Source organism: Thalassophryne amazonica, chromosome 14 (genome assembly GCF_902500255.1).
Source record: "Thalassophryne amazonica chromosome 14, fThaAma1.1, whole genome shotgun sequence".
NCBI lineage: Eukaryota > Metazoa > Chordata > Actinopteri > Batrachoidiformes > Batrachoididae > Thalassophryne > Thalassophryne amazonica.
Window position 1 is genome coordinate 67761346 of NC_047116.1, and position 24553 is coordinate 67785898.

Here is a 24553-nt window from a genome sequence, read left to right on the forward strand (position 1 = left end):
TTTTAGATAAGCTAATGTATGCAAGTAAAATTTACTTAAGAATACTCCTTGTAAATTGTACTTGGAATTTCTGAGTGGAAAAACTTTTTTCAAGTTTTTTCAGTGTTCTGGAACTTACAGAGAATTTATGAAGCAGAGTGCAGCCTCTATACACAACGCTGTATCTTTGAATGAAGTAAATGATTGTCCATGTCGTAAGAACAATGTCCAGGCCACACACATTACATTTTGTTCCATTCCTATACATGTTTGTTGCAGTGTGAGGGGGAATCGGTGGGGGAAAAGAGAAAGACGAGAAATAAATTTGCGACTGACGGTGTGTTCGTGCGCATGTACTGCTGTCTTTGTGAGGTTCATCGCAGGTAGAGAACCTGTTTAGTGAGGACCATTTTGGAAAGTGAGGACCTTGAGGCCAATCCTCACAAGACTTTTAATGAAAAGGCTTCCAGAGACTGTAAATATGCTCCTCTCAAAGGGATTCTTCAGAATCTGAGGTGGCAACTTTACTTAGAGAGATATCTAGAGTTTAAATGCAGGATCAGTTTATTACGTCCGCCAAGGTCATAATAAAATCATCTGCGTTTATTTATTTGTCTGTCTGTTTGTTAGCACAGCACACAGATACATGTTAGGCCATGGAAGAACCAATTAAATCTTGGAGGTGATCCGGATCTAAATCCAGATTCTGGATCAAGATTTCCCTTTATATGGTCTTTGAAGGATTGCTTCAGAACTACTTCATGGATTCTCACCAAATTTGTGCCACAGAGAGATATTAGGGCATGGAAGACTCCACAGAATTTTGGAGGTGATCTGGATCTGGATTGGTGGACGTCAGAAAACAGATTGCTCTTGTTTCTCAGTATAGCAAAAAGGGTGGTTCTCACTCCCAATTGTCATTATCCCGGACCTCACTTTGGTGCCCATACAGGAAGGGGTGTGTGTGTGTCTGTGTGATTGATTTGTTTTAAGGATAGTGTCTTTGCCAATTAAGCAGAAAGTGTCTTTCTGTTGTCTGTTTAAAAAAAAAAAAAACAGTTTGAGACTGCATTGCGTTGTACCTCACCTATTTTTCTGTTTTGTTTTGTTTTTTTTAATCTATCATGGGTAAGTGCATTGTGTTATTAATATTCATGGTGACAGTAGGACTGTCACGATTAGGAATTTCTGGAGACGATTAATTGTCAGACAAATAATTGCGATTGACGAATATATTGTCTATTTTTTTTTCTTTTTTCCCCCTTCTTTATATTCTACTATTGTAGTATAATTACACAACTCTGGAAGAACGTTTGGCTTCTGTGAGTGGAGAAACTGGGAATGGTGCAACATTTTTATTTTTATCTTCATTTTACATACAGTCCCAACTTTTTCTGATTTGTGGTTGTTTCTGTTGCATTTCTGAAATTGTTTCTCCTCATCAGTCACGTTTTGTGCTTAAACACTGCATTAAGCTCAAGCTTGAACAAATAAATACATTTGGAAAATAACAGCTGTTAAAGTTCAGAGTTCTCACCTGCTTTTTGTGATCTGTGCATCTGAACATTGTTTTGTTTTTTTTTTGTGGCTCAGTTCATTCATATATTCTAATTTTTTAAATGTTTTTAAAGATATTTGACCATTTATTTCATCTCATGATCTCATAAATTCAGCATACGATGCGCACATGGTGTGAACAGGACGGTAACGGCAGAATCACACCTTTAGAGAAAGTTCAGAGAGAAGTAAAGGCAGCTTCACGTTTTCGTTTTGTTAACATGTTCACTCGGGTTAAAATCCTCTCTCTGCTTCGCGCTCGCTGCGCACTGAACGTGTCGCACCTGCATTCAGGAATCTCCCTCACCCACCCCCTCCCTCGCAGTCTGCAGCCTGTTAGTTCCGCGCGCGCGCACACACAGGCACTGACACACACACCGACAGCTCCGCATTTTAGACGGCTTTTGAAGATGACGGCACTGTTTTAATCGGCCGTCAGCCTCCTTGTTATTGTCCCGCCTTAAGACGAGAGCGAGGCTGCAGCACAACGATGTCAGATTCTGAGTCGTTTTATGCTTTGTGGATAAAATAAATAATTCACGGTAATCGCGAATATGAAAAATAATCGCAAATATGAAAAATAATCGCGATTGACGACTATTGTAATAATTGTGACAGGGCAGGTGGCCTGTTGCCTATTTGCTGCATTGTGTTACATTCTGCTGCAGCTGAAACGTGCTGCTGCAGCATGAATGAAATGAGTGGAGTCTATCAACTCCTCACAAGACAGAAAAAGTGTCTACTCCAGCAAAGCAAAGCAACACTGCAAAATGAAACCCGCAAACTGAAAAATAAGTAGTGGATCAATAAGACTGCTGAAATCCAAGCCCTCGCTGACAGAGGTTGTTTAAGTGCCACCAAAGCAATCTGCGGCCCCTCCACGCGAGGGCAAGCACCTCCTCAAAGCAAGGATTCCCTGAGCTTGCTGAAGACCAAAGATCACATCAGTGCTCGTTGGAAGGAACACTTTGAAGACCTCTTGAACGCCAACCCAGTTGTTGAAGAGGACCACATGCTCAGCCACTTACCAAGACAAGATGTTGAAGAACTCAGCCAAACCCCAACTCTCAAAGAAACTCTCTTAAAGGCATGAAAAGCAACAAAGCACCTGGGGACGACAACATTCTTATTAAGGTCTTTCAAGTCAACTGCCAACTGCACCAACTCATCATCAAAATCTTAACTCAAGAACAAATACCAGTAGACCTGAAAGACACAATGATGGTCACCTTCTGCAGGCAGAAAGGAGACAAGTCTGACTGTGAAATATCTTTGCTGTCTGCCGCAGTCAGTGCTCTTGCACGGATTGCCAACAACCATCTGATACTACTAGCAGAAGCGTCCTTTTTGAAATGCATAGTGGCTTTCATCCATCAAGAGCGACAACAGACATGATCTTCGCTGTCTGCCAGTTGCAAGAAAAGCACTGAGAATAACACTAATCATTTACCTTGCTGTCATTGAATTGACAAGGCATCCGATGGCATGTCGCACCCTCTTCTGTGTAAGATCCTGAGCAAAGCGGGCTGTGTGGAGAAATTCATCAAGATCCTGAGGCTTCTTCATGATGACATGTCTGCACAGTTCAGGTAAATGGCACAAAAACTGAAGCCTTTAATGTTCAATCTGATGTAAATTAGTGGAACATTATTGCCCCTAAGCCCTTCATCATCTCCGTGGCAACAATCCTCTTCCTGCTCAAGGACAAGTTGCCACCATTAATTGACATCATGTACAGAATGAATGGAAAGTTCCTCAACCTAAGTTGACTGAGCACCAAGAAGAAAATCACCACCATTTCACTCCTGTATGTCCAGCATGCCAACAACAGCATCATGCCAACTTGTTAGTAGGGGTGCCAGGGCCCCAAGATGGAGAGAAAGGGAGTCACATCATGACATACTTTTTATCATTGGCATTTTTTTGCAGATTGGACCATCCTGCATAAGATTTCAGATGCCTGTTTGGGCATCTCCCCTGTAAAAAGTGTGTTTTAGCCCGCTTTTTCATTTTCAGGGTGGAAGAAAATCGACCCAAAAATGTGGGGTAGAGGAAATGTAAATGTGCTTCTTTAGACATTTCCCAAGATATTTGGTATCTGTATAAAGCTTATACATTCTGCTACCTTCCCATACCATTGGGTTTGCAATTGGGTCAATTAGTGCATAGCTAGAAGTCAAAGTATGGAAGGGGTAAGTCAAAATCAGGGGCTCTCAAAACTCAACACCCCACTGTGTCCAAGTGATTTAGGCAATTGGAAGCAAACTCAACCAATAATTTGCATCATGTTTAACCAAAATTGGAGCAGCTTAAACTTTAAATTTTAAAATTTTGTCCTCTGTGTAAATATTCATTGACCCCTACCTGGCTCTATCAACCACCCTGGTATGGCTATCATGCATTTTTGTGTAGGTCACGGTGTACTGAGGCTGAATTCTAAGTGTTGTTTCGTCTCCTTAAGTGGTACCAAGAACCTACTTGGCCCATAGATTGGTCACAATCGAGCAATTTACATTATTTTTATTACGTATCCATTTCGTGTTCTCGTTCATTTTCCACTGATGATATTGATGACTAGGACAGCACAGTGGCTTAGTGGTTAGCACAGTTGCCTCACAGCAAGAAGGTCGTGGGTTTGCTTCCTACCTGGAGCCTTTCTGTGTGGAGTTGTTCCCCTCGTGTCTGCGACTCTGTGTGCTCTGGGTTCCTCCCACTTCCAAATACATGCATGTTAGGTGAATTGGAAACTTTAAATTAACCATAGGTGTGCGTGCAGGTGTGAATGTGTTTGTGTAACTTCTGACTGACTTGTGTTTGGATTATTACCAATCCAGTAAAAACCTTACATCTGCAGCTTCTTTCTGCCTTTATGTTCACCTTCATTGCAATGTTAAAGTGGAAACATAGAGGCATTACCGTAAAGCGCTTTGAGCATCTGATATAGATGGAACAATGCTATATAAATGCAGTCCAACATAGGTTTACATAAGGAATGTGAAAAGTGCTTGTTAATGGTGGCCAACAGCTGTGTTCCAACACCCACAATTAACTTTTCAAAAAAATCGATTGTTGACATTTGAGAATGAATTCAGAATTGTCTACTGTCTATAGAATCAAGTTTTCCCCCTGACCCTTATAGCCAGTTTTAGAGCCCAGAGAAGGTCACATGGGTCTGTCTCCAGGTCTGCTGCTTCAACAAGCTCATTCAAAGCACATCCTCATAAATGCTAAAAGAAACAGTCCTGCAAGCCTGAAAACATTTTTTATTTCCTCTGACAGACAAAGCATACTGACATAAAAAAATAAATAAATAAAACGTGAATGACCCCCCCCCCCCCCCCAGGATCCACAAGCTCCCTTAGAACAATATCTTGCAATGTTAGTGTGTCAGTCATGCCTTATTTGCTTTTCTGTGTGTTTGATTCTTCCAGGAGCCTGCTCCCATGACTGAGGATCTCTTAGAGGAGCAGTCACAGGTACTAGCTAAACTGGGCACATCAGCTGAAGGCGCCCACCTCCGAGCACGGATGCAGAGTGCCTGTCTGCTCTCTGACATGGAGTCCTTCAAGGTCAGATCCATTCCTTTGCATGTGATGTGTGTATAATCACCACATGTCAAAGTACTCACCATTTAGATTTCATACTGTCAATACAGTGATACACAAATGACACCAAACCACATGTAGTTACACCTGAACTATTCGAGCATCAGTGACATCACTTCTTACCAGGAGTGTCCTGATCAGATTTTTATGGCCCTTATCCCAATCTGAGTCATTTATCTTCACTAGTGTAGTATTTTGTGATAGTCCCAATTCGATACTTGTGTTTTCCTCGACCTTACACTTTCACAGAACACATTGCAAGCACATTAAAGTCAATATGCCCGTCAGTTTAACAGCCCTGCTATACAAAAAAAACAAAAAAAAAACAAAACACCCTCAATCCAACACCACCTTAATGCTTTTATTCATTCATGAAAAAACAGATTCCACTTAATGCAAAATTGTAGTAGTAACTGGGATACTCAAAGTAAAATGTGATTGAATGGCATTTTAGTGATTAAAAATTCAGTCATTTATTATTATTATTGCTATTACTGTATGCAAAAATATCTTTGCTATGTAAAGTAGTAAATATCTTTACTACTAACGGGGGAGGGGGCCGTTCAACTAGAGTGCCTTGATTGGAGAGTGGCGTCAACTCAGAACATGGCGCCATTTTGGGTCTAACTGTGCTGAACTACTGACTGGGCCTTTTATGTTTTCAGCATTTTTTAAAATAATTTAACCACATACAGCAACACATCTAGGTACAGGTACTATCAAAATAAATATAACAATAGTTAAGCTATCAAATTTACAATTTATGATGATTTATTTAATTCATTTAAAGCCTGATTTATCCATGTCATGCAATGACGTGCGTGACAGTTTTCTCCGTCTCTGGATTATGCTTTATTATGGACTAATTTGACCCTCAACAAGCTTTTCTTTTGACAATTATCACCTCTAAATCAAAGGTAAGCTGCACATTTTCCTCTTTTACCAACTTCGTGCTGTAAATGTGCAGACTTTTCTGATTTATCAGCGTGCACGCTTTAAAAACTGTTATAATATGATGGGAGATGAAGGATTAAAAGCAGAACAGTGTCAAATCACAGCCTTTTGTGTTTGATTTAACAGCTGCATGTCAGGCTGCGGGTCTGAGTCTGAACACCATTTGGAAAAACTAAACGGTCAGACTTTTAATCACAGAAAAGATTCCTCTCCCACTTTCCACAAATTGCCGAGTGTCAGAATTGAACTTTAATTTGTACCTCTGCAGATCCAGACTGCTCAAAGTTTTCATGGAAATACATTGCAGTCGGACAGGACATTTTATCTGATGTGAGCGAAAAATCCGTTGTACAAAATCCGTTATATACGGTGTTTATTACATGGAAAACAATACAAAAACTTCGGGAGTTTTTTTTTGTCCAGTGACTGCGAATATCTGGTTCATACGAAGACGGTTTAGATGAGTTTTACTGTACATGGGACTGAACAATAAATTTACTTCGCAAAGCTTTGATGATGATATCAGCTTCCATCCCACATGGCTGACTTTATTTTCCAAAATTTTTCTTCTGTTCGTATCTGAAGGGAATCTGTACATCTTGAAGCCCTTGCTGTGACTATTTGTGTATCCAAATGCAGAACAACCCAATAAAATAGCTGGATTTGCATGCAGACAGATTAACAGCCAATGCTGTTTTTGCCCCAAGATGGCACCATGAGTCACGTGACCGATTTTTTTCGACTTATCATGTCACCACTCTCTCTCATAAAGGCACTCTACTTTCAACACTACCTGATTGGCCAGTAACTTCAGATCACATGTGCTGTCCAACAAAAACAGGCTTGTTGCATATTTAAAGTGAAGGAGAGTGAAATACAACTCCAATTCCAATGAAGTTGGGACGTTGTGTAAAATGTAAATCAAAACAGAATACAGTGATTTGCAAATACTCTTCAACCTATATTCAATTTAATACACCACAAAGAGAAGATATTTAATGTTCAAACTGATAAACTTCATTGTTTTTGTGCAAATATGTGCTTATTTTGAAATGGATGCCTGCAACACGTTTCACAAAAGTTGGGACAGTTGTATGTTTACCACTGTGTTACATCACCTCTCCTAACAACACTCAATAAGCATTTGGGAACTGAGGACACTAATTGGTGAAGCTTTGTCCGTGGAATTCTTTCCCATTCTTGCTTGATGTACGACTTCAGTTGTTCAACAGTCCAGGGTCTTCGTTGTCATATTTTGCGCTTCATAATGCACCACACATTTTCAACGGCGACAGTTCTGGACTGCAAGCAGGCCAGTCTAGTACCCGCACTCTTTAACTATGAAGCCACACTGTTGTAACACGTGCAGAATGTGGCTTGGCATTGTCTTGTTGAAATAAGCAGTGACGTCCCTGAAAAAGACGTTGCTTAGATGGCAGCATGTGTTGCTCCAAAACCTGGATGTACCTTTCAGCATTGATGGTGCCATCACAGATGTGTAAGTTGCCCATGCCATGGGCACTAACACACCCCCATACCATCACAGATGCTGGCTTTTGAGCTTTGCGCTGGTAACAGTCTGGATGGTCTTTTTCCTCTTTTGTCCCGAGGACGCGACATCCATGATTTCCAAAAACAATTTGAAATGTGGACTCATCAGACCACAACACACTTTTCCACTTTATGTCTGTCCATTTCAAATGAGCTCAGGCCCAGAGAAGGCGACGGTGTTTCTGGATGTTGTTGATGTGTGGCTTTCGCTTTGCATGGTAGAGTTTATTTGTACTTGTAGATGTAGTGACAAACTGGGTTAACTGACTGGTTTTCTGAAGTGTTCCTGAGCCCACGCAGTAAGATCCTTTACACAATGATGTCGATTTTTAATGCAGTGCCGCCTGAGGGATCAAAGGTCATGGGCATTCAGTGTTGGTTTTCGGCCTTGCCGCTTACGTGTAGAACGTTCTCCAGTTTCTCTGAATCTTCTGATGATATTATGGACTGTAGGTGATGGAATCCCTAAATTCCTTGCAATTGAACATTGAGAAACATTGTTCTTAAACTGTTGGACTATTTTTTCACGCAGTTGTTCACAAAGTGGTGATCCTCGCCCCATCTTTGTTTGTGAATGGCTGAGCCTTTTGGGTATGCTCCTTTTATACCCAATCATGACACTCACCTGTTTTCAATTAACCTGTTCACCTGTGGAATGTTCCAAGCAGGTGTTCTTTGAGCATTCATCGACTTTCCCAGTCCCAGTTGTCACCCCTGTCCCAGCTTTTTTGAAATGTGTTGCAGACATCCAGATCAAAATGAGTAAATATTTGTACAAAAACAATAAAGTTTATCAGTTTGAACATTAAAGATCTTGTCTTTGTGGTGTATTCAATTGAATATTGGTTGAAGAGGATTTGCAAATCATTGTATTCTGTTTTTATTTACATTTCACAGAACGTCCCAACTTCATTGGAATTGGGGTTGTACCTGGCAGCACTGAGCGCTGCCGATCAGCCTTCACGCTGGGCTCTGTGGTGAAGCAGCAGCTGTTTGGTCCTCTGGCACCATGCGTATAAAGCAAAGTGAGAGTACACTTATTTGATGACTCAGATTTAATTTCTCCAATGGCGATTAATATATAAAAAATGCCATGATTGATCTTGATTATGATCGCTTCGATTGGATTGGGACATCTCTACTTCCACTACTGTGACTGCCACACAAACGAGTGAATGTGACAGTGGCCAAGTGAGTTGGTAAGGCCCCCTTCACACATAACATGATTGAAGTCGACTAGCGCACGAAGGAGGAATTGCATGCCAGTCATGAAAAATCAGAGCCGCCTCCAACGCCTCGTTCACCTGTCGCTACAACTATTTGCGCACACAAGCGGCAGAAAGACAAAGTGCTCTGTGAAAGACCATTCGATCCCTCTCATGGCAGGTGTCAGCCAAATTCCAGGTGACACACACAAACATCTAATGGCCCAGTCACACGGCAACGATTCTTGAACGAAAGGGGAAAAAAAACACAGTCACAATTCATTGAGAAAAAGTCAGCAAATGAGCTTTTGACTTTTCCCATCACCAAATAGCCTGTGAATCAAGAGCACAAAAGGGATGAAAGAGGAACAAAACAAAACCGAAGTTAATGTCGATCTCCACGCTTTCAACGAGGCACGCCTAGAGCCACTGCTGGAGCAGTGTGTGTCTGCATCTCTGTGTTCCACGACTTGGCGCTGGGACAGAGCTCAGCTGGAAACGGAAGCGCGTGATCCGACCCACTGTGGCGATCTGTGGGCATGTCGGTGGATCCACCACTTGCTCTGGTTCCTCGTCCAGAACAAAAGAGAGATTATCTCCTTCATCGTCAGAATCCTCACTGTCTTGACGACACACTGCATGCTCCACCTTGCTCCAATTAAAAAAAAAAAGCTGGTGGTTGTGGTGACTGTTCTATCATAATAAATATGTGTAAAGATGATTGAATATATCAGAGCAGTAAATTGATCAGTCCGTGTGTGCCGTTATTTCCACCAGCTGATCACTGAGCAGCTGATCCACAACGTGAATTCTGCCTTCCAGAACAGTTCTTATACAATTGTCTGAATCATTGACCTGTTGCCACATGTACATAAGGGCTGGATTGTCATTCCTACACTCATATTATTATATTTAATAAAAAATAATAAGTGCACGCAGGAGGCGATCGCTGCTGCTGATGCTGATGCTGCTGCTGATGCTGTGTTCAAGTACTGTCAAAAATTACACAGTTTTTTGTTGTTTCAAATTCAGCAGTTACTTGTGGCAAAATAATTAATTGTATCCACACAAAAGATTAATTCTGACCTATATAAAGTGCCTGAGCCCAGTGAAGCTGACCCACCTCCCAAATAAAAAATTCCAAGCAAACAGGCTGAATTTGCCATGTACGCAGCAGCAGCTTCTGCACTGTGTGAAAACATTCAGATGGTCGAATGGTCATCAAACTAAAGTCAAACAAAGTCAAACTAAACGCTAACATTACAAAAACTAGGCAAACGACAAAAAATGTCAGCAAAATGACATACGGAGGAATTGGGGGTTTTGCCGACATTTGTTCAGAAGTTTCGACAGTTTAAATATCCTGACGAAACTCCAGCTGCAGGAACAAAGCTGCGTGAAGGTTAAACGATGTCAACAAAAGTCAACGAACATCCAGATTTCATGTTTCGTTAGGGCATTCCAGCTGCTCGCACTGTGTTCGTGCATGTCCACAAGTGTGCATTAACTGTCATCTGTGTATCATGCACGCCTGTCTGAACATGCGTCCCTCCCGACAGCAGGTGGAATGTTTTATGGTTCCCCATTTCGTTCTTGGTTTGTGGATTGTTTTCTGGTTTCTGCGTCTTTGGTGTTGTGTGAAGAGGCCCTAAACATGGTCCAACAATAGTATTTCTTTTCCCAGCGCTTAAATTTAGAGTGTCACTGCGGCAAATTTCCATCAATTGGGCTGCCAAAAGGCAGGGTTCGTGCTGTTCCCATCCTGACATCAAATCAAGGCTGGATGCAAGATATAAAATTTACTGCATCCCTGGGACACATGAGCTGCATTCAGAATGTTCAAAAATCAATTTTTAGAAGAACATCTCTTATATTTTTTGTTGTTATTTTGGTTTTTCTCGCAGTGAGTCCCTGTGTCTGTTCGTCTGTGTCCAGTCTACACTCTGCAGGAGAAGGGGGCCGTGTGTTTGAGTGTAGATGTCTCACAGCACCATAACGACACAGCGAGCAGAGTGCAGAATATTACAAACATATTTTTAAACTTTTCTTTCTTTCAAAGTCTGCTCTGAGTGTCTCTGTTATTGTCCTCGCTGTGGTTAAACCACTGTTGCCAACTTGGTGAATTTCTTGCTAAATCAGGCAACTTTCCAAGCCCTCTTGATGACTTATTGTCTCAAAAGCAAACAGCGACAAATCTAGCTACTTTTCCTGGTGTCATTGGAGACTTTTCTGCTGTTTGGCGACTCAAAAGTTAAAGCACGTATTGATCTAGTCTGAGTTCTCGCAGCGCGGCAGTGGGTCCCCCCACGTCCGCTGCAGCTTCGAAGCACTGCAGAGTACAAATGAAACACACACGCACAATGCCTCTGTGGCTGTTCCCACATTGAATGGGGAACCTTACTCAGACTCGGTCAGCCTACTTACCTCGTTTGCTCCTCTGTGACTAATTAGTCTCCAGACTTTGAGAAGCCCTGGCCTTGAGAAGTTATTTTATTTGTAGTTCTAATTATTATTAAGATGTTTTTACTCACTTTTTTGTCGCTCCCACATTTTTTTTCTAAAACTGTATTTCAACAAATAATTTAACAGTAAACAAACAAAGGACAAGGCCAAAATAGCATTCACATTATCATTATAAATAGAAAGGGATATAAAATAAAATAAATTGTACAATCACAAAAGTAAAGGTATTCCTGAACATTAATTCTCTTTAAAAAAAAAATCCTTATAGAGCGTGACAGTTTTATGACATTTGGGAGAGTCAATAAGCTTAATACTGCTCATATATTGTTCAAATTGTGCCTTGCAGTTGAAGCTGAAGGTTTCGGAGGCCGATGAATATTCTTAATTCAATATTGGGAATATTCTTAATTCATAATTGGGATTTGGCTGTGCGAGTGGAACTGTTAATAGTGTTTTTCACTGCTCGGCTGCAACACTACAGGCTATCTAGCATCAAGGTCAGTTGCCCACTGTTTACCTCCAGAGGAATTTATCCAGGCTCTGGTGAGATTATTCGGCTCCATTCTTATCTCAGCCCACAAGGACAATAAACTGACAGACTTACACATGGACTGAAGCATGCTCCAGTTTTCTCCTCTCACCTCTTTCCTGCCCCTCCCTTCCTGTGGCTGGCCTCCATTCTTTCCCAAGCTGGCAGGCAGCGCGACTTGATAGTTGCAGCGGCTACCATCACACTCACATCACCTCAATTGGAAAACGGTCTGTTTCAAGTTTAGTGCACATAAACAATGTCAAATGGATATGTGTTGTCCTGATTCTGATGTGTGCCATTATTATGGTAAACAAGTAATAATTGTAGATCAGTTGCTGTTTGTATGTGAAATGTGAGTGTGGATATCTGAAATTTCCCCATTGAGGGATGAATAAAGGCTTATCTAATCTAATCTAATCTAAATTCAGCCAGAGGTCCATGTAAATTCTTTTTCAATACTCTGCATTTATGAATATGGAATTTTGATAATGCATTCAATGGTCTCTCCCACAGTGTTTTTTTTTCCCCTACAGCATCTGTTACAACATCACATTGTGTAAATTAGACTAGCAACTTTCAGGACAGCTAATAGCTACTTTTCTCACTCAGGAGTTGGCAACAAAGGGTTAAACTAAAATCACAACTGCAGACCTGCTACGCGTTACAACAAACACTAAAGCCCCCATCACATATAGCAAGAATGTGCAGGAACAGGCCGAAACTGCAAATATTGCTGTAATCTGATGGAGTCGGGAGGGAAAGAAGTGTGGTCAGTAGTGTCATGAATGCATCCAGATTACCTCGTCCAGAACTGCACGATGGCATCCAAAGCGCATGGCATCCCATGGTGCATTGCAGCACAATGTCTATTTTTTACTGTTTGCTAAAATCTCTAATTTCTCTTAAGTTCTATCAACTTTCCATTTTCACAGCATTCATCCTTGACCCAAAATAAATCAGCCTACCAAACAGCAAATGTCAGCTCTCCCCAGTTTCTCTGTGATCGAAGCCATACACAAACACACGCACAAACGCATACACACACAGAGACTACTTGGCAATTATAATATAGATGATGATAATAATTTTAAAAACCGAAATATGTGTGTATAATAAATATGTATGTAGTTTTCCTACTGTTGTGGACTGAGTTTAATTGATGAGCCATATAAAAATAAGTTTACTTAATTAAACTTTTCTGCATAACTAAAGTGGGCTGTGAAGCAATATCTTTTTTTTAATGTAATGTCTAAGCTCAGCATGACTGGGTCTGTTTGGAGTTCTAGCTTTAAAATCAGATTAGTTAGGATGAGGAAAGCCAAAAATATGAAATTGATTAGGGCTCTTGTTAATAATTTTATCAAACAAACATGTCGGTTGTGATATCAATTTTGGTAAAAGGCAAAGAAAAGTTGAAAATGTGCAAAAGAAAATACAAATACAACACATTAAGCAGTACTGGGGGAGATTGGGGTGAGAAAATAGTCATTAAAAAAACCCAGAATGCATTCCTGGACATCAAAAACCCAAAATTTTCTCACCAAAAAATAACCCCCCATTTCAGATCCTGAATACAGGCCTGAGATTTTAATTGGTATTGAATGATGTAAAAACTCTAGAAAAGCTGTTCCCTTAAAATGTTTATCCTGAAGTATTTAAATAATGTGTAGGTTAAAGTCTTTCTGTAATATGATGCTGTATTAGAAAAGAGCAGCAATGGTTAGTGAGTGAAATATAATCTTATTCAGCAGGACAACAGTGCTGTTTTCTTAGCTGTCTCCACCTTGTTTTACCTTAAATGCTAGGACACAATCACAGAAGGCTTTCCATAAAAAGTTAGATGGTGAACATCTTATAATTTGGCCATAAAAAAAATTTCAGTCAGATTTATTTTATAATTTCTTCTTCTTCTTCTTCTTATTCTTCTTCTTATTCTTATTATTATATATAGATAGATTTTTTTTTTTGCTTTAACCCTTGTATCTCTGTGGACAAGGCTTTAGTTCCCTTGTATTATGGAAGCATTTTTACGAGAAACTAATGGAGCTATGTAATAGGGCAAAATGAATGGGAGAAAAATGCACGGCAAAATATTACCAAAAAGTGACATCACTCATGCAATGGGACATACGAACCAAATGACAAGAATCTATCTGGATGACATATAATATAATCTAATTTATAAAGCTGACCGCGCGTGTTCGCTGTTCACAGCCACAGTAATTAAGCAATCAACACCAAACTTGGTATAGTGACTGGGGGCACCAAGGGAGAGGCCACTGGGGCTCTTAGGTTGAAAGGTTTAAGTTGCACGAACACACACACACACACACGGTTAACCTTATATATAGGGTGTCTCCAAAAAAATGGACCCAGAAGTACTCTGAAATATGAATACCAGGAAATGGTTTTACTGGGAAATAATGGTGTTTTTGTCATTTCAGGAACCCTAAAGTTTGTTCTGCAATACATTAAAGTCCAGGAAAAATGCAGCAGTTGACCCTAATTCAGAGATCAAAAATCGTCGAGTTCTGACTTGCATCTCTTTCCATGCAAAATTCAGTCTCAGAGTGAACTAACTCCCCAGCAAATGGCAAGGAAACTTGAATTTGCTGGGTGGTTTTCCAGAAAGCTGGAGACGGATGGTTTGTTTCTTAGGAAACATCAGACGAGGAGGTTACATTGATCATGTGGTGAACAATTTGCCACAAGGTACATCTAAGTTTCATCTCTTAAACACTAGATGGTGAACCTGCTCTGAATACAATAGAGTCTCTATTCAGAGAGTAGCGACATGAGTCAAAAAATAAGACAATCACTTGACTCGTGGTGCCATCTTGGGGCGAAAATAGCGTTTGTTGTTAACCTGTCTGCATGTAAATCCAGCTGTTTTATTTATTTATTCGTTGAAAATGCAAGGTCGTTGTGCATTTGGATGCACAAATGGACACAACAAGAGCTTCAAGATGTGTAGATTCCCTTCAGATCCGTAAAACTCACCTAAACTGTTATCGTATAAACTGGATATACGCAGTCACCGGACAAAAAAGTTCCAATGTTTTTGTATTTTTTCCATGTAATAAACACCATATATAACGGATTTTGTACAATGGATTTTTCACTCACATCAGATAAAATGTTCCATCTGATCGCACTGTATCTCCATTAAAAACCCCTTGCATGTGAGACTGGAGTCATTTCCGTGATTAAAATACTAGCCATTTATTTTTTTCAAACCGTGATTGGACAGCCTGACATGCACCTATGAAATCAGACACTGCAAACGGCTGTGATTTGACATTTCTCATTTCAGTCCATCTCCCATCATATTTGAATAGTTTTTGCAGCGCGCATGCTGATTACATTTTGGGATCACATACATTTGGTAGAAAAGTTTGCAACTTTACAACACTGAGTCAGAAAAAGAGGAAATTGCACCTTTGAATTAGAGGTGATGATTGTAGAAAGAAAAGCTTGTTGAGGGTCAGATTAGTCCATAATAAAGCATAATCCAGCGTTGGAGAACTTTTAAACTGTCACGCACATCATTGCATGACGCAGAGTTACAGAGTGTAAATCAGGCTGTAAATTAATTAAATAAATCATCATAAATTGTAAATTTATGTAAATTTGATAGCTTAACTATTTTTAGATTTATTTTGATAGTACCTGTACCTGGATGTGTTGCTGTATGTCAAATCATAAAAAAAATGTTGAAAACATAAAAGGTTCATTCAGTAGTTCAGCACAGTTGGAACCAAAATAGCGCCGTGTTCTTAGTTGGCGCTCTCTCAATAAAGGGACCCTAGAATACATGAAGCGTTTTCAGGACAGTTATTTCCTCACCTTATTATTTTTTTCAAAAACCATATGGATTTGAGTGTTTTTAGTGTGAGAGTTTTTTCACGCCTGTCGGTTACGTCATTCGCCTGTGGGCAGTCTTTGAGTGAGGAGTCGCCCACTCTCTCGTCGTTTTTTTCATTGTTTAGGAATGGCTCAGAGACTGCTGCTTTGTTTGATAAAACTTTTTCAAAAACTGTAAGGCACAACTGAGTGGACACCATTCGATAAATTCAGCTGGTTTTCGGTAAAAATTTTAACGGCTGATGAGAGATTTTGGTCTGGTAGTGTCGCTTTAAGGACGGCCCACGGCGCCTGACGGCGATCTGCGCTTTGAGGCGGCAGCGTCTCGCCGTTTCAAGTTGAAAACTTCCACATTTCAGGCTCTGTTGACCCAGTAAGTCATCAGAGAACAGAGAACTTTCAGAAGAAGTCAGCATGAGGAGTTTATTCGGACATTCCATTGTTAACGGACATTTTGTAATGAAAGAACGTGCGGGCAGAGTCGCATGTCAGGCCGGACCCGACCGCGGGGGGTCGCGACAGGAAAAACACCTCCGTTGGAAACCTTAACGGGCAAGTTGGAACATGCCCAAGCTGTTAAACAATTTCTCAGTTACTCACTTGTTGAAAGCCATCAAAAGCCGCCTGAATTTTACAAATGGTTTTCAACACGGAGGTGTTTTTCCTGTCGCTCAGATTCGCCGAGTCGTCACGGAAATGACTCGGCGAATTTGCGCGCACGTCTTTCATTACAAAATGTCCTTAAACAGTGGAATGTCCGCATAAAGTCCTCATGCCGGCCTCTTCTGAATCTTCTGTTCTCTCACGACGTCCTGGGTGAATTAAGCCTTAAATTAGGATGTTTTCAGGTCGAAACAGGCCGACGACGGCGCCTGGAAGCGCTGCGCGATGTCCCGCTCCGTGGGACGTCCTTACAGCGACAGAAACACCCCATAATCTCTCATCAGCCGTTAAACTTTTCACCAAAAACCAGCTAAATTTCTCGAATAGTGTCCACTCGGATATTTCTCACAGGTCCAGAAAAAATTTTGATAAAGCAACGCGCGCCGTCTCGAGCAGCGTGTGAAACAAAGGAATTCAGCCGAGAGGGCGGGACCACATCGCACTCAAGGCCTGCCCACAGGGAAATGATGTCACCGACACACGTGAAAAAACTCACGCATGCGCACGAGGGTTCAAGCATGATTGGTGTAATTGCACGTCATTCAAATCCATATAGTTAAAAAAAAAATAAAAGTGTCAGTTTCTTATCTAATAGACCTCGTAGTCTTGGTAAATCATCATACCTGGCTGGTTTTGTTTGTCTTAGTTAAAAAAATCCTTGCGTTTTTTTAATGTGGCGCTTCCTCAAATGTTTAATTCAGGTCGCAATGGAGTGTCCCCCTTCCACTGGTGCGTTCACTGAAATAATAAACAGCGGCTTTGCAAATATCAGGGACAGAACTGCTAAGTGGGGAATACATTCAGGAATCTCATAAACTCATGTGAACACTCTCGTCTCAGAGAGTCACGCCTCAGCTCAGCACACCCCTCGCCCTCTGCAGCAAAGTGGTTCACACATAGACACTTCACAACAGAGGAGTTTTCCTTGATCGAAAAAACTCTGCGGGTGTTTTCGTGATTAGTCGGTGGAGTCAAAATCTCTATTATCGGCCAAAATTATACAGTGTAACCGTGTTTTAAACTGGATATAGCATGTTTCATGTATTATTTGGGACTTGCGCCATTATGTACAATCTTGTGTAAAGTATATATATATATATATATATATATATATATATATATATATATGGAAGACTCCATTAAATTTTGGAGGTGATCCAATCCAGATTGACAGACGTCAGACTGAGCAATCTGAAATCATAAATCTCTGATTGCTCTTGTTTTCTTTGTGTTGCATAGCAGCTGTTATTCTTATGTCCATGAAGATTTGTTTTGAACCAGTGGCTTGTCTTGCACTGTAAATGGTTTTTGATGTTTCTCCATAGGCAGCCAACCCAGGCTGTGTTCTGGCGGACTTTCTGCGCTGGTACTCACCCAGGGACTTTGTAGAGGAAGAAACAGTGGATGAGAAGGGTAACACAGTGATAAAAGGAGAGCTTAGTGCCAGAATGAAGATCCCAGGAAACATGTGGGTAGAAACTTGGGAGACCGCCAGGGCCACACCTGCTCGCCGCCAGAGACGGCTTTTTGATGATACCAAGGAGGCTGAAAAGGTAACGTTGACCGGGTGTCTGCTGAATTTTCATCTTCACTATTTCACAAACCACATTTGTGTTGTCTGTATCAGGCATAGGACACGCAGTGTCCTAACAGGACAAATGTCTGTGATCGCTGTCTTACACCCGGTACAATGCAACACCCAGTGCAGGTGTTGTCAGTTTTTTCGCCCATTGCCATTGTCATTTTTACACCCAGAGCCCTCATCCTCTGAATGTGGACTTGTTGATCAAAAAATGAGGTGCGGTCAGGTGCAGAACTTTTGTGTTGCTATCATCCTTCACCAGAAATTGCTTGCTCCAAAGACCACAAAAAAACCTGCTCTAAATTGCAGTGCTGTATGAAGACGGCAACAGTCTCACACACCTGAAAAAAGCGACTTCACAATGCACGTACACTTTGCCTGCACATATACTCACGTACACATTAATATGACAGCGTAATGAGAACACTGTAGGCCCCATGCCAGAAAAAAAACGTCTGTGGTTGTTTTCTGCTGTGCCTAATTCATTAATATGCCAAAAATAATTTCACTTGCTCTGCTTCCTCAATACCACGCAGGTCTGCATCTGTTTTAAAGGCATCAGAGAGGAAAGTTTTCCGGATATTCCCTGGAACCCTGTTTTTCAGCCGAAAATAATTTTCTGGGCAATTGATAGTGCCTGTGGCCATATTTTAGTTTTGTTTGGCTTATTTGACAGAGCACTAGATTACCTGAGAAGGAAATTCAGACGATTCTAAAGAAATTCTGTTTGGGACTGTAGAGGTCTCCCCAATATCAGACATTTTCCTCCTGTCATGAAGTTTTGGATGTTTAAAACCCAGAGTGTTTGTGTCATGTCTTGTAGCTGCTCCATTGAACATCAAGATGTTGTGAGAACAAGAATTAACAAACATCCACTGCAGTTATCCAGCGCTCCAAACATTTAATCATTATCAAGGTACAACAGCAAGTGGATCCCATTACTGAAGACATTGTCAGTGCTATCTTAGCGTGACGTTAGCAGCTTAATTTAATGGTGGTTATCAAACTTGTCACCGCCACCAGTTGGACAGAAGTTCGTAACAGCACGATAATAAAACAAAAAGTAAAGGTCCTGCTTTGAAAATATTTTTTAAATAAGACAAAACAATATTACTATCCAAATATGATTAAAGTGCAAAAACTGTTCTAATACATTTAATAATATCAGTCTAACAATGCATCATTTATCATATTTAGCATGTAGACTGTCAAGATTTCCTGGGAGAGGTTCCCCCCCCCCCCCCTTGGTGTATTCAGCCTTTGCATATGGATACTTTGCATCTGTACTTCTGGTCCCACCTACTTACCATAAAAAAGTTTTTTCATAACTCACTGCCATTACTGAAATTTGATGATATGTTCAGACTACAATACACCCAGTGTGTCATGAACTTTGTAAACCCATCCAATTTGCATCTGTGCCTGTATTTCTCACTACTTAAATAGCAGCATACGCTCTGACACCCTCCAAATGGATTTGCTCCCTCAGCGCAGCCCATTTTTACATACATCAAAATAGGGCACTGTGTGTTATTAACCCTCTGGTTAATAACTTCATTCGGTGATATGGCTTTGACGCGTCTCCATGTCATACGACTTCAGGGGGTTAAAAACCAGTTACCTCAGCCAGTGAGTGAGATGTTGTTCAGACTGCCAGTTCAAATCATATTTATTGCTGTTTCAAATCTTTATCTGTTTCAAATCTGATCTCACTGATTGACTGTCCACATTATCACAAGTGACCAGATCAGATCTGTGTGTCCATGTTGTGACAAAATTTAAAAACTGGTACATAGTTTGAAGTCCGCACTTTCAACACACATTCAAACGTAAACTCACAGTGTGGTGGATTTGATGGGACGACCGCTTAATTTGATTATGTGACTTTGATGCGTCTCTGCATCAGTTACCTCAGCCAGTGAGGTGTTCTTCAGACTGCCAGTTCAATTTTATTGTATTTATTGCATATCTGTTTCAAATCTGATCTCACTGATTGACTGTCCACATTATCACAAGTGACCAGATCAGATCTGTCTGTCCATATAGCAATCACTTTATATCTTATCTACGTTGGTTGCAATAGTAATGACATAGTGCCTGGAAGTGGAAGTTGTTGACATTGTACACACATGCAGCCTGTATGGAACTGGTTGTAACATCAACAAATCACGATTGGGGGTAGTGAAATGGCCTTGCTTATTACAACAATCTGAAGCCATGGAGTAAGTTTTCTTCAAATAATGAGACAGCGTGTAAGATGAAGGAAGCTTGCCTTCTTTGTTTTGTTAGTGCTACCAAATCCATACAGCATGCATAGAACTGCCTTCCAGAGCACAGAACAAGCATGTTTTGTGTACACCTGACTTAAATATGAATTTTATGTGGTGTCAAATGTCAGATGTAATAAAACACACCCAGAATCAGGACAAAATGGATTTGAAAAAATGAGTTTTGAATTGCATTTCAAAACAGCTATGAATGAGGCTTGTACCAGATTTTTTTTTTTTGGGGGGGACAAAAATCTTTCATGTGATTTTTGACTGTCAGTCTGGAGCTGCCGACAACACCCCCCACCCCCACCCCCGCCACCTCAACATGAAAATGTTAACCTGTTTTGCCAATACTCACTTTATAGTCAACCTATCTTGACTTCAATGAGCATAAATACTTGTTTTATAAAAAATAAAATAAAGACATCTTTCTTGACCTCATATTTAACTGTTTGTAATGGTAAAACTTACAATTTCTAACCTACATTGTTTATAAATGTAACTATTAAATTCTTTCTAACATTTAAATTCTTTCAATACATTTTAGTTGAAATTATTATTATTATTATTATAAGTAGTATTAGTAGTGGACCTTTAATCTAGGGTTGTTGCAGTGAGACCCCCCCCCCACCACCACCACCACCACCAATGCTCCTTTCCCGTATGGATTTGCCCCTGGCTTACTGTTTGAACAGAAGAATGGATTACATTTATTTGTGGAAAAAAACATGACCAGACTGACAGGTAAGAAAGTTTTTTTTTCAGTGTTTTTACAGTGGGGTAAAAAAGTCCCTGATTGTGCAAGTTCTCCTACTTAGAAAGATGAGAGAGGTCTGTAATTTTCATCATAGGTACACTTCAACTATGAGAGACAAAATGAGAATAAAAATTCCAGGAAATCACATTATAGGATTTTTAAAGAATTTATTTGTAAATTATGGTGGAAAATAAGTATTTGTTCACCCACAAACAAGCAAGATTTCTGGCTCTCACAGACCTGTAACTTCTTCTTTAAGAAGCTCTTCTGTCCTCCACCTGTTACCTGTATTAAAGGCACCTGTTAGAACTCATTATCTGTATAAAAAACACCTATCCACAGCCTCAAACAGTCAGACTCCAAACTCAACCATGGCCAAGACCAAAGAGCTGTCGAAGGACACCAGGAAGAAAATTGTAGATGTGCACCAGGCTGGGAAGAGTGAATCTACAATAGTCAAGCAGGTTGGTGTGAATAAATCAACTGTGGGAGCAATTGTAAGAAAATGGAAGACATACAAGACCATTGATAATCTCCCTCGATCTGGGGCTCCATGCAAGATGTCATCCCGTGGGGTCAAAATGATCATGAGATCGGTGAACAAAAATCCCAGAACTACACGGAAGGACCTGATGAATGACCTGCAGAGAGCTGGGACCAAAGTAACAAAGGCCACACACTACGCAGAGAGGGACTCAAATCCTGCAGTGCCAGGCATGTCCCCCTGCTTAAGTCAGTATGTGTCCAGGCCTGTCTGAAGTTTGCCAGAGAGCATATGGATGATGCTGAAGAGGATTGGGAAAATATCATGTGGTCAGATGAAACCAAAATAGAACATTTTGGTAAAAACTCAACTCGTCGTGTTTGGAGGAAGAAGAATACTGAGTTGCATCCCAAGAACACCATAGCTACTGAGAAGCATGGGGCTGGAAACATCATGCTTTGGGGCTGTTTTTCTGCAAAGGGGACAGAATGACTGATCCATGTTAAGGGAAGAATGAACGGGGCCATGTATCATGAGATTTTAAGCCAAAACCTCCTTTCATCAGTGAGAACATTGAAACTGCAACGTGGCTGGGTCTTCCAGCATGGCAGTGATCCCAAACACACCGCTCGGGCAACGAAGGAATGGCTCCGTAAAAAGCATTTCAAGGTCCTGGAGTGGCCAAGCCAGTCTCCAGACCTCAACCCCATAAAAAAAATTGTTGAGGGAGTTGAAAGTCCGTGTTGTGCAGCGACAGCCCCAAAACATCACTGCTCCAGAGGAGATCTGCATGGAGGAATGGGCCAAAATACCAGCCGCAGTGTGTGCAAACCTGGTGAAGACTTACAGGAAACGTTTGACCTCTGTCATTGCCAACAAAGATTATGTTACAAAGTATTGAGTTGAACTTTTGTTATTGACCAAATACTTATTTTCCACCATAATTTACAAATAAATTCTTTAAAAATCCTACAATGTGATTTCCTGGATTTTTTTTCTCGTTTTGTCTCTCATAGTTAAAGTGTACCTATGATGAAAATTACAGACCTCTCTCATCTTTCTAAGTAGGAGAACGTCACAATCACAGGCTGACTAAATACTTTTTTACCCCACTGTACGTCATGTCGTCCTCAGAAAGAGAGTTGGGTGCATTTGGGTGGGAAAAAAGCGTTAGTATTTGCAGGTTGCGGATCAGTTTTTTTTTAATGATTGACGTACAGAGCAGCACAGAGTTTTGTAGAAAAAAACATAAAAATGTCTTTGTAAAACCATATTTCTGAGCGTCACCGCACTTTGAGAGACAGCTGGCTTTCAACTCGGTGCTGAGCTGCACAGTGGCGCTGTGCTCGCAGCTCACTGAACGTGGACAGTTCAGACCTCCAGCTGCATCTCGATGAGATACCAGTTTTAAAGCTGCGATCCACCTACAATACAAAAACAATAGTCACACACAGTGACTCAGAGAAGTAACTTTAATCTGATTACTGACTTGGAAAGATTAACGCATTACTGAAAAAGCGGTCAGCGGGAATCACTGCTGTGAGTACCATTTTGAGTAGAGGAACATAAGCACACAGTTCACCATTCCATGGATCTAGTTTGGTTCAGTAGTTTGACAGCAGTCCTTAGGGCCCCTTCACACATAACACGATTGAAGCCAACTAGCGCACTGAGGAGGAATTGCATGCCATTTGTGAAAAGTCGGAGCCGCCTCAAATGCCTCGTACACCTGTCACTACAACCATTCACGCACACAAGTGGCCGAAAGACACTGAATGCCCTGCGTGTGCTCATTCGATCCCCCTCTCGGCAGTTGTCGGCCAAATTCCAGGTGCCACACACGAACATCTAACACCACTCGCTGGACACAGAAAAGGTGGGGCTATTCACACACCTGGTACAAGAGCAGACAGCAGGTGACGACATTCAACCTGTCTGTGAAAAGTGTCTAAGTGCAACACAAGTGTGGCGTCATCAAGCAACACACATGGGTGTAACTGTGCCGAACCCCCACCCCACACACGCAAATAGCATGTGGAGTGTGTCGTCATCATCCGCCTCCCCCCACCCCAACACAAATAGCTTGTGGAATGTGTCGCCCTCCCCAAACACACACACACCCTGAATCCAACATTGTCAGCTGTGGCTTTAGGTCCTGGAGTCCAGTCGCTGTCCAGCACAGTGCGTTGCTGGGAGAGCTGAGAGCTGTGTACTGTAGCTCAGCTGGAGAACACGCAATGCACATGTGTGGGCGAGCGCTCATGCCCTCATGTGGACCGGCCATCATCTGAGCGCGCAGCAAGGATGGAAGCTGGCAGGGCCAGCTGATGTCACTTCCACCACGTAAACTGTAGTTTACATGAAAGACAGAAAGAGTGGAAATTAAATAAAACAAAGGTGAAGGCATAAACTCATTCTTGTGTGATCGCTTTGCTGTGGACATATAGCATCTGTCAGCTGACCGCCAAGTGACTGACAGCTGAACATGACCGTGCATTCAAGGTGTTACATTACAACACAGACATCAGACAGATGCAGGACAAACACATAATAATACATACATAAAATAAAAATCACAGAACAAAGCAACAGAGAGTGAGCCTTTTTGTTCTGTGAGCTGCAAGGTCCATTGACAGAGGTGGGCGTGTCCCCTGCAACATGCAGCTGTTCAGATATCTCTGCTCACAAGTCATAGCTGGGGAACATCTGTAGTGGCTTGTAGGATATGACCTCACATAACTTTACGGTGAAGCATGGACGTCTGCATGCTGTCCTCACGTGGGAATAAATTAAAACATATTGCTTCAGCTGACCACTGCGTCAGTGCACCCCAGTGCTGGTGAATATCGTGCCATGCAGGAAATGACCCCACAGGACACCCCTGCGAGGCACGTGTCATCTCGGGATTTCCCCACATTGTAATAATTAAAACACATATCACATTTGCAGTGGATCACTGCGTGATGGACACGCCATGCCGGCTGATGTGTTCATGACGTGAGAGCCTGGCTGTTCGTGAGACAGGAGCCAGCCGGCTCTTCATGAGGCGAGCGCATCAGGTAATTCAAGTAAAACATGAAAGAGAGA

At 41.2% G+C, this 24553-nt stretch overlaps 1 protein-coding gene across 1 annotated transcript in view; it reads left to right on the plus strand.

Annotated features, from left to right (window-relative positions):
- The window catches only part of rab3gap1 (RAB3 GTPase activating protein subunit 1), a 146880-nt gene that overhangs the window by 105998 nt on the left and 16329 nt on the right, over positions 1-24553 (plus strand). The window contains exons 18-19 of the mRNA XM_034186125.1: positions 4968-5105; positions 17699-17926. Of these exons, the coding sequence (XP_034042016.1) occupies positions 4968-5105; positions 17699-17926 (366 nt within the window). The remainder of the gene's footprint in view (positions 1-4967; positions 5106-17698; positions 17927-24553) is intronic.